At 45.0% G+C, this 10,000-nt stretch overlaps 1 protein-coding gene across 1 annotated transcript in view; it reads left to right on the top strand.

Moving 5' to 3' along the window:
* Positions 1-6,883: 6,883 nt before the first annotated feature.
* Positions 6,884-10,000, top strand: part of ahr2 (aryl hydrocarbon receptor 2) — a 24,130-nt gene continuing 21,013 nt past the window's right edge. Inside the window, exon 1 of the mRNA XM_076273447.1 lies at positions 6,884-7,256. Within this exon, the coding sequence (XP_076129562.1) occupies positions 7,086-7,256 (171 nt within the window). The 5' untranslated portion in view covers positions 6,884-7,085. The remainder of the gene's footprint in view (positions 7,257-10,000) is intronic.

Genomic DNA, 10,000 nt, shown 5'->3' on the forward strand with positions numbered 1-10,000 from the left:
GCATCAGGAGTCCAAATGGGCCTGGCGCTATAAACAGAGCCCATGTGGCCTGATGCGGCCACATCTCCCTGAGCCTGCCTGGAACCAGTCGCTGCCGAACCCTACATGCGCCGCCAGAGGAACTTTCCGGATTGATAGATTGACTGTGTCTTGTTGGGGTTTATGTGATGTCGCCGTCGCAGACTCAGAGACTCCTGTCCATCTGTGGAGATCTGTGAGAGATGTCCAGAGTCGCGAGTCCAGAGAGGATTTTGGGCTCTGCTGCTCCTGCTGCGGCTGGTGCTGCCACTGAGGAGGAGGAGGAGGAGGATGAAGAGGAGGAGGGCGGCTAGGGGGTTGAGTCAGCCAACCACTGGCTTCTGCAGTGTGTGTGTGTGTGTGTGTGTGTGTGTGTGTGTGTGTGTGTGTGTGTGTGTGTGTGTGTGTGTGTGTGTGTGTGTGTGTGTGTGTGTGTGTCTGCTTTCCTCATCAGCTCACTGTACTGGCCCACAGGAGAGGGGGGATAGAGAGGGAGAGAGAGATATAGAGAGGCGTAGGGGGTAGAGAGAGAGAGAGAGAAAGAGGGAGAGAGGGGGCAAAGAGATTCGGCTGGAGAGATGGACTTGGGCAAGCCTACACATCAAAAAGAGAGAAGAGAATCCATGAACAGGAGAGTATACTCCAAAGTGTGAAGTGTGATAAGTGATATGTTGAGCATAAAGCCTGAAGTGTGTTCAAATTGGACAAACAGGCAAACCTTTCTGGCCGGCTTTGATTTTTACTTTTAAATCTGAACTTTGTCATTAAACTTGTCAATTGCTCACTTTAGATTAGATTGTCATTGTGCAGAGTACAAGTGCAGAGACAACGAATTGCCGTTGGTGCAGTATAAACAGTATAAGACATATAGTGCAGTGTAGACAGTAGTATACAGTTAAGAAAGTGGTATTGAGTAATATAATTTAAATATAAATATAAATATGTGCAATATTAGCAGTAGCTTTATAAGAGCATGGTTGGTTGTAAGGGCTTTATTGGTTGGTTGTCACCAGGGTGCAGAGCTAGAGTTCAGTAGGGTGACAGCCGCAGGAAAGAAAAGCTTCCTCTGAACCTGCTGGGAGTGGGGTGAACAGTCAGTGGTTGGGGTGAGAACTGTCTTTGATGTTGCTGCGCTCCTTACGCAAGCAACACTTGCCCTGGATGGCCTCGATGGAGGGGAGTGAGGAACCGATGATGTGTTGGGCAGTTTTCACCACCCTCTGCAGTGCTTTCCGGTTGGAGGCAGAGCAGTTGCCATACCATACTGTGACACAAACTGTAAACTAAATAGCAAGCAACAAGACAATAACCACAAACATTTTCCTCTACTTGCCCAAACTGAACACATCTCAGACTTTGGGCTCAACCTGCCATGTATCTAGTTTTTAGTGTACCCCTCAACCTGCCATGTATCTAGTTTTGTAGTGTACCCCTCAACCTGCCATGTATCTAGTTTGTAGTGTACCCCTCAACCTGCCATGTATCTAGTTTTGTAGTGTACCCCTCAACCTGCCATGTATCTAGTTTGTAGTGTACCCCTCAACCTGCCATGTATCTAGTTTTGTAGTGTACCCCTCAACCTGCCATGTATCTAGTTTTCTAGTGTACCCCTCAACCTGCCATGTATCTAGTTTGTAGTGTACCCCTCAACCTGCCATGTATCTAGTTTTGTAGTGTACCCCTCAACCTGCCATGTATCTAGTTTGTAGTGTACCCCTCAACCTGCCATGTATCTAGTTTTGTAGTGTACCCCTCAACCTGCCATGTATCTAGTTTGTAGTGTACCCCTCAACCTGCCATGTATCTAGTTTTTAGTGTACCCCTCAACCTGCCATGTATCTAGTTTGTAGTGTACCCCTCAACCTGCCATGTATCTAGTTTTGTAGTGGGCCCCTCAACCTGCCATGTATCTAGTTTTGTAGTGGGCCCCTCAACCTGCCATGTATCTAGTTTGTAGTGTACCCCTCAATCTGCCATGTATCTAGTTTTGTAGTGTACCCCTCAACCTGCCATGTATCTAGTTTTGTAGTGGGCCCCTCAACCTGCCATGTATCTAGTTTTGTAGTGTACCCCTCAACCTGCCATGTATCTAGTTTGTAGTGTACCCCTCAACCTGCCATGTATCTAGTTTTTAGTGGGCCCCTCAACCTGCCATGTATCTAGTTTTTAGTGTACCCCTCAACCTGCCATGTATCTAGTTTTTAGTGTACCCCTCAACCTGCCATGTATCTAGTTTTGTAGTGGGCCCCTCAACCCGGTTCATATTGACTCACACTCATACAACGCAGTTCTTATCCTGTTCTTACTGTAACAGAGCTACACACATTTACTCTACCTCTACTCTCCAGAGAGAGAGAGAGAGAAAGTACATCACAGAAAAGAATAATTAGAGAGAGAGAAAAAAACTGAGTGACAGAGTCAGAGATGGAGAGAGATATATATGAGCTGTTAGAGATGGAGGGAGTTCCAGTGTGTGTGTGTGTGTGTGTGTGTGTGTGGGAGAGAGAGAGAGGAGAGAGTATATCACAGAAAAGAATATAGAATATAGAATTAAGAATATAATTAGAGAGAGAAAAACAGAGACAGTGAATGAAAGAGATGGAGAGAGAGATATGAACTGTGAAAGAAGAAGGGAGTTCCAGTGAGAGAGGGAGAGAGAGAAACAGAGGAGAAGAGAAAGATAAGCAGCTAAGGAGAAAGAGAGAGAGAGAGAGAGAAAGACAGAGAATAAGCAAAAGAGAAGTTGTCAAGGAGAGGGAGGGAGAGAGAGCAAGAGAGAGAAGAGAAACAGAAAAGTGAAAGAGAAGCAGCTAAGGAGAGAGAGAGGGAGAGAGAGAGAAGAAGAGAAAGAGAAGCAGCTAAAGAGAGGGAGAGGGAGCCAAGCCGGTGAGTCATGGCTTTAGTGTGGTGTCAGGGTTTCGCGTCAGCGTGGAGGTTAACCCTCGCGACCAAGAGGGAGGACCACAGATGTGAACGATACAAAAAAACACTCTCATAAAACTTACCGAGCTGCTCCAGCAACTGCAGCAAACACTGCTCATACATAAACACACACACAACCAACCACACACACACACAGACACACACACACACACACACACAACCACACACTCAGCCCCAGACAGAGAAAGCTTCCACAGCAGGAACCAGACACACACTTCCTGTGTGGTGCTTGCCGTCCCAACATGCATTGCTCTGTGCTTTAGCGACACTCAAACAAGCGGCTCTCTTATTTTCCAGCTGCGCTGTCTAACCTCTGTGCTAGTTCATTTATCTGCAGCAACAACAACAACAACACACAAAGCTGTTCATTTTTCTTTTTGATTTGCTTCTAAATCTCCTTCTTTTAGTGCTGACTAGGGTGGCACATTGTGACTGTGGTACCATGTGTGTGTGGGTGTGTATGTTTGTGTGTGTGTATGTGTGTGTGCGCCAAACCCCTCTTGTGGCTTCTCCTCCTTCCTCCTCTGTTCCCCTTCGTTGCGTTGGGCCTGCGCTAAGCAATGCAGCACATGGAGGCTTCTGCTCAAGCGTCAGTATCGATAGGCCGTCCCTTGTTTCAAGTGGTTCCACTCTCTGGGCGCACATATCCCCCCTCTGAATTATCACACAACATCTGCGTCCTGTGGAAAAGATATTTTTGGTCTGGAACTGGAAATGTTGTTTTGTGTGTGTTTGTGTGTATAGCATGTGTGTGTGTGTGTGTGTGTGTGTGTGTGTGTGTGTGTGTGTGTGTGTGTGTGTGTGTGTGTGTGTGTGTGTGTGTGTGTTTCTCCCTCCCCCCTTCTCTCTCTCTTGATGTGTCTATTTCTTCTGTGTATGTGCAAGGTTGAGTTGTCCTTTCTGTTGTGATACTCTGGGATAGATTAGCGTTAGCACAGGGTTAGCGCTGGCTCCTGAAATAGCTCATGGGCTCTGGTTATGCGTCTGCACTAGTTTGCAGAGGAAATGAGCGAGACACACCCTATCCTGCCTTTTTGCAGCGTGACCTTAGCTCCCTGCACCCCACCAGCTAACCAACCAACCGAAATCGAAATGCCAGCACCAAACACCGCTAGCCCATAAAACATGCCACACACACACACACACACACACACACACACACACACACACACACACATGCACACAACTCTATTCTCAACCCACAAACCACAACTGTGCATCTGAACTCCTGCTCTTCTACCATACAGGCACCTTGCTTGTACATGCATTTGTTTGCACCAAGCCTACATTACATGTACGTATTCAGCTAACACCAATGACTGTATATGACTGCAACTGCAACTCTGCTGATCGCAAGGTACTACAAAGAGTAGTGAAATTTGCCCAAAGGACTATTGGCTCCCAACTCCCCTCCATCCACAACACATCATAAACGCTGTACAAACAAAGCCAAATCCATTGTCAAGGATGCCACCCACCCAAACCATTACTTTACCATTACTTACTTCTGCACTGTTTACCTGGTTACATTTACTCCTGCACTGTTTTATCAATGCTCTTGCAGTGCCAATACCCAAAACTGCACAATATATTTATATTTTTATATTTCATAACCTGCCCATAAACCTGTGCAATATACATGTGTGTGTATATGTATATATAGAATGTCTTTTTATACTCTCTGAACATAACCCTCTATACTCCTTATCTGTCACTGTAGACACGCATCTGGAAAACCTGTATTTATCTAACTACACTGTTAAGTACATAACTAATCTCTATCGTCTACATAACTGCACATAATACTATACTCAACCTGCTCTTTGGTATTTAATGCTTCTTCTGCACTTCTGGTTGGATGTCAGCTGCATTTCATTGGCTTTGTACCTCTACTCTGCTAAATGACAATAAAGTTTAATCTAATTTAATCTAATCTAATATAGATATTGATTAGCTAACACAGTAATGGATGAACTCACAGTAACATGATGTATTCAGTTAGGCAGTAGGCTATATTGCAGTTTTGAGTGAACAAAACAAAAGATGGTTTTAAGTGCAGATGAGTTTGTGTGTGTGAGTATTGTTGTCGAGGCCTTTGGGTCGGTGCAGCGCTGCACAGTTTGAACTCTCCCCAGCTTGCTCTAAAACTCTATTGTGCACCTATATGGAACAGCAGCTTTCAGTTTCTATCATTCTTCCCCTGCGTCTCCATTTGCCCCGTGCCCTTGTACCCCCACCCCCACTATGTCACCTCCTCGCCCTCCATCTGCCCCCCCCGGTGCCCCGGTGCCCCTGTACCCCCACCCCCATGTGGTCACTTCCTCCCCTTGTGTACGACCTTGTCCAGCTGGGTAGAAGAAAGCCCAGAGGCCTTTGCTGTGTTGATTTATGATCTGGCATGAAGGCCCGGCCTCGTCTCAGAAGCCATGAGCACAAAGTGACCGTTTGTTCTGGTCAGTCCGCGTCCATGTCAGGTCGGGCCGAGGCGGGCTGGGACGAGAGCTGAGTCGGCTGGAACAAGGTGCCGCCTGTTCTGGGCTCGCTGTGGAGAGAGAGGCCTGGTTGTAGCTCACTTCCTGTCTGGAGCACGGGGGCTGGAAAGGCTCCATTGATGGGCCTCACACTGTCTGTCTGTCTGTCTGATTCTGTGTGTCTGCGTCCCTGCGTCTGACGCAAACATCCCCACAAACTGACTGTCTGTGTGTCTGCCCGTCTGTCTGAGTGACTCTTGTCTGTCTGTCTGTGTGTGTGTCTGCCTATCTGTCTGAGTGACACTGTGTGTACCTCACTGCGTCTTGATTTTTGTTCTTATTACTTGTTTTGGAGCCTACGCACTGACAAAGAAAATAGCCACCGTCAAAGGCGCAGATCCTCTCTTTGGAAATTACCTCTCTGCGTCTGACACAAACATCCCAGCACACTGTCTATGTGATATGACTTTTCTGTCATTTCTGTCTGTGATATGTTTTTCCATCTCTATCTTTATCCTCAACCTACTTTTGTGTCCTTGCACTTGTACATTTCCTTTTTCTCCTAACATTTTACTTATCTAGTATCTATTAGTATCTAGATATTGATGGGTCTTTTTACAGCTATTTATCTATTATCTGTTTATCCAGTTTCTAGTGAATATATTTATCCGGTATCTAGTATACACGGATAGCCAAGAAATCAATCAATTGTATCCTTTGGTTGACTCTGTTAGCTTACAGATGGCACTGTTGATGAAAAGACTTGCTTAAGATGCATTCCAATGTAGAGTTTTAAGCCAAACTCTTTGCAGCAACAGCCCTCTGACTTGAGCACACTTGGTGGGAGCAGATAAACTTGATAAGGAAGCCTCAAGCTAGCATGACAGATTTGGGTAAATTTCACAAGTCCATTTTCACGCCACAATCTCTCCCGAAATATCCGTTGGTGGCACCATCACTGTGACCCTGTTTAACCTGTGGGGTGACTCATTGGTGTCAGCAATAGATGTGCAAGATATAGATAACTGCTAGCTTGTGGCTGCACTTGTGAAATAAGGTTTTGAGGCTTTGCATGTGTCAATACATCATCTAAAAGCGCGTTTTAAGACAGACTTGCATGTGTGTGTGTGTGTGTGTGTGTGTGTGTGTGTGTGTGTGTGAGTGAGACAGGCCGGGGGACTCTCATGCTCTTCACAATGGGGTACATACAGTATTCATGTGCAGTGTAGATGCAAGGCTGCGTCCAGATTCATGCTAATAACAGCTAGGGGGGCCCCAATCCACATCTGGAGCAGCAAAAGTGTGTGTGTGTGGTGTGTGTATGTGTGTGGTGTGTATGTGTGTGTGTGTGTGTGGTGTGTATGTGTGTGGTGTGTGTATGTGTGTGTGTGTGGGGGGGGATCTACACAAACACTAAATCAGGCCTAATCCCTCAGAGCAGAGAGAGAACAGAGAGATAAATGAACAGTAGGCTAATACATGCAAAGAGTGGAAGAGAGAAAGATAGAGAGAAAGAAAGAAAAACAAAGAAAGAAAGACTGATGGGTGGACTTGTTTGTGTGTAATGAAACGTGCTAGCCTAAACCTGTCAACCTTGTAAAGAAAAAGAGAAAGATAAGGCTTAAGACTGTAAAGTTGTTACTTTTGTCTACCATGATTAATCGGCCTCTCCACTCTCTCTACTTCCTTCTTTCTCTCTCTCTCTCTCCAGCCACCATGAAGCCCAGCATTGGTTGGCCAGTCCAGGGAGCATTTGGAACAAATGGACAGACTACCAGCAGCCTGGATGGGGTCAGCTTCTCAGAGGGAGACCTGCTGCTTCAGGTACACCTCTCAGACACACACAGACACACACACACACACACACACACACACACACACACACACACACACACACACACACACACACACACACACACACACACACACACACACACACACACACACACAGACACACACACACACACACGTACACACACACGTACGAGTGCATACACACATGCATGCATGCAACAGAACGCACTCAGGCCTATATACTGTCTGTAAACATGATCACACACACACACACACACACACACTCAGAGTGAAGAGAGACGAGCTCAAATCCTCCAGTATCACACAGTACCCATGACTCACATCCTCACAGCATATCAGGCAGGAGAAGACTTGCTCACCCGCTCCCACTCCTCTCTCGCTAGACTCACTCTTTCTGTTCACAACACACAGACCTACAGTACTGCATGAGGCACACACACACTCATGCTCACACACACACACACGTGACACACACACACACACACACACACACACACACACACACACACACACACACACACACACACACACACACACACACGGGGGTCTCTCTGAGGGTCTCTCTCCTCTTCCATAATCTCTTTTTTTCTCTTCTTTTTCTCCCTCTCAGACTTATTTCTCACAGACAGTATGTGTTTTGTTGAGTGTGTGTGTGGATGGGCAGGTTGTGTGTTTGTGTGTGTGTGTGTGTGGCTGCTTCCAAGACACATGCATCTCTCTCTCTCTCTCTCTCTCTCTCTCTCTCTCTCTCTCTCTCTCTCTCTCTCTCGGTCTGATGTAACAATGTGTTTACTGTAACAAGGAGCTAGCAGACGTCAAAGGTCAGAAATGAATTCCAAATCTGAGAATATCTTCAGAGCTGTCTCAAGCACAACATATTAACATGCTAACTGAGACCTAGCTGACTTAAATTGGGGCAACCTAACACCAGGCAGACATATAGGGCTAACTGTATGTCAGCTTAGATAAAAGCCTCCGCTAAATCATTAATGCAATGTAATCATTAGCAGCATGCTAAGAGCAGGTTTACAAAGAGAATGCAAATCAGGAGGCTAACACAAAGCAACAGAGTTGGGTACTACCAGCTACCAGCAGGCTATAAGAAGGAGGCCAACTGGTAGCACTAAGCTAACTACAGTACTAAGCATTGACCTGAAGTAGTATTGTTAAGAGCAGGTTTGATAAGAGCATGGAAGCTAAGTGTACTCTAACTGACACCATGCAAGCTAATTGAAAGGAGGCCAAGGATGACTGAGGATGACTAAGACCATTGACAAAGAGTAGTTTATATAAGAGTATGGGACTTGATCGCTGGAGTCAATGAAGCTATTCTACTGGGAGCAAACCAGTCTACCTCTGCCCGAGGCTATTGGTTGAGAAGTCAGACGAGACACGCATGACCTCTTTAAACGATCCTGCATCTTCGCATCACTCACAAGCACAGCGTGAGCACAGTCTAGTTGGAGAATACTTTCCTTTGTCTCATTCCTGTTGACTGGGCGAAGGGTGAGGCGGCTTGACCGTCATGGGAACGGTGTCCACAGTCTTCGTTGTGGAACATGGAGTGATTATCCGCAATTAAACGATTATCCCCCTGGTGACATGAAACAGTCAATCTCTATCTATCTATCTATCTATCTATCTATCTATGTACCTATATCTATGTACCTATATCTGTCTGCATATTGTCTATATCTATCTATCTATCTATCTATCTATCTACAGAGATGGCAAAACTACTCACTTCCCGTACTCAAGTAGAAGTACAAATACTTGTGTTAAAAAATACTCTGGTAAAAGTAGAAGTACTGATTTAACTTCTTTACTCAAGTAAAAGTAACAAAGTACAGGCTTGGAAATTTACTTAAAGTATAAAAGTAAAGTAGTCTTGTGAATGACAACCATTTTTTATGCAACGGTACCTGGACCACACAAATGAGTGCAAAAGTGCCAGTCTCTCTTTTTACAGTAAATCTTCCCCTTATAACCTGTTGGGCCATTTCTAGGCTTCCCCCCCCCAACATTGCACTGCCTACTTCAGAGGGCAATGTGTTCTTTTGGCCTACCATCAAATGCTGGACATCTAAAGCTAAAATCCTGTAGTTTCTTAGGAAGCACTGGCACAGAGTTACAGAGCCTAGAATATTGTTTTTTCTTTCTGCCGGATAACAAGCATCTCTGAACTCACCACATTTCAGCCCTCTAGGTACTCCCCATAGGACTTTTGGTTACCCAAAATGCATACTGACAATAAAAGTATGCATTTCTGAGGTTTCTTGTATACTATTTGGATTGTATGTCAGGTTCTGATATAGTATAACTACACAAAATGGAATCACAAAAGTCTCTATTTTTGCATTTTCTTTGTTGGCTTCATGGGTGTGTATAAGATGGACTATACGTCTGCACAACTAATATTGGATAAAACAACATCATGGCTATTGAATTCCTATGGATTCCTGTGAATTCAAGACCAGGAATGTAGTTGTAAAATAAGAGGTGGGTAAACTATGAATTCTGTGATAACGGTAAGGTGGACCGCTGCACCATGCGGTATCAGATTTTTGAAAAAGGAATTCTGAACATGTTTGATGATGGTGGAGGTTATTATCCAATGTTTATAAGAATTCAAGTTCATAGAGTGTTGATGAGTATACATATTGTAATTGTGGATAATACAGTGTAATCTTTAAATGTTAACAGTTGTAGGTGAATAAACTCTTTTGAGAGGTGGATAAACTCTAATAAGTGGT

Source organism: Alosa pseudoharengus, unplaced genomic scaffold, assembly GCF_046254945.1.
Source record: "Alosa pseudoharengus isolate Yale_2024_CS ecotype anadromous, Long Island Sound unplaced genomic scaffold, YU_APseudo_1.1 YU_APseudo_1.1_scf_79, whole genome shotgun sequence".
Lineage (NCBI taxonomy): Eukaryota > Metazoa > Chordata > Actinopteri > Clupeiformes > Clupeidae > Alosa > Alosa pseudoharengus.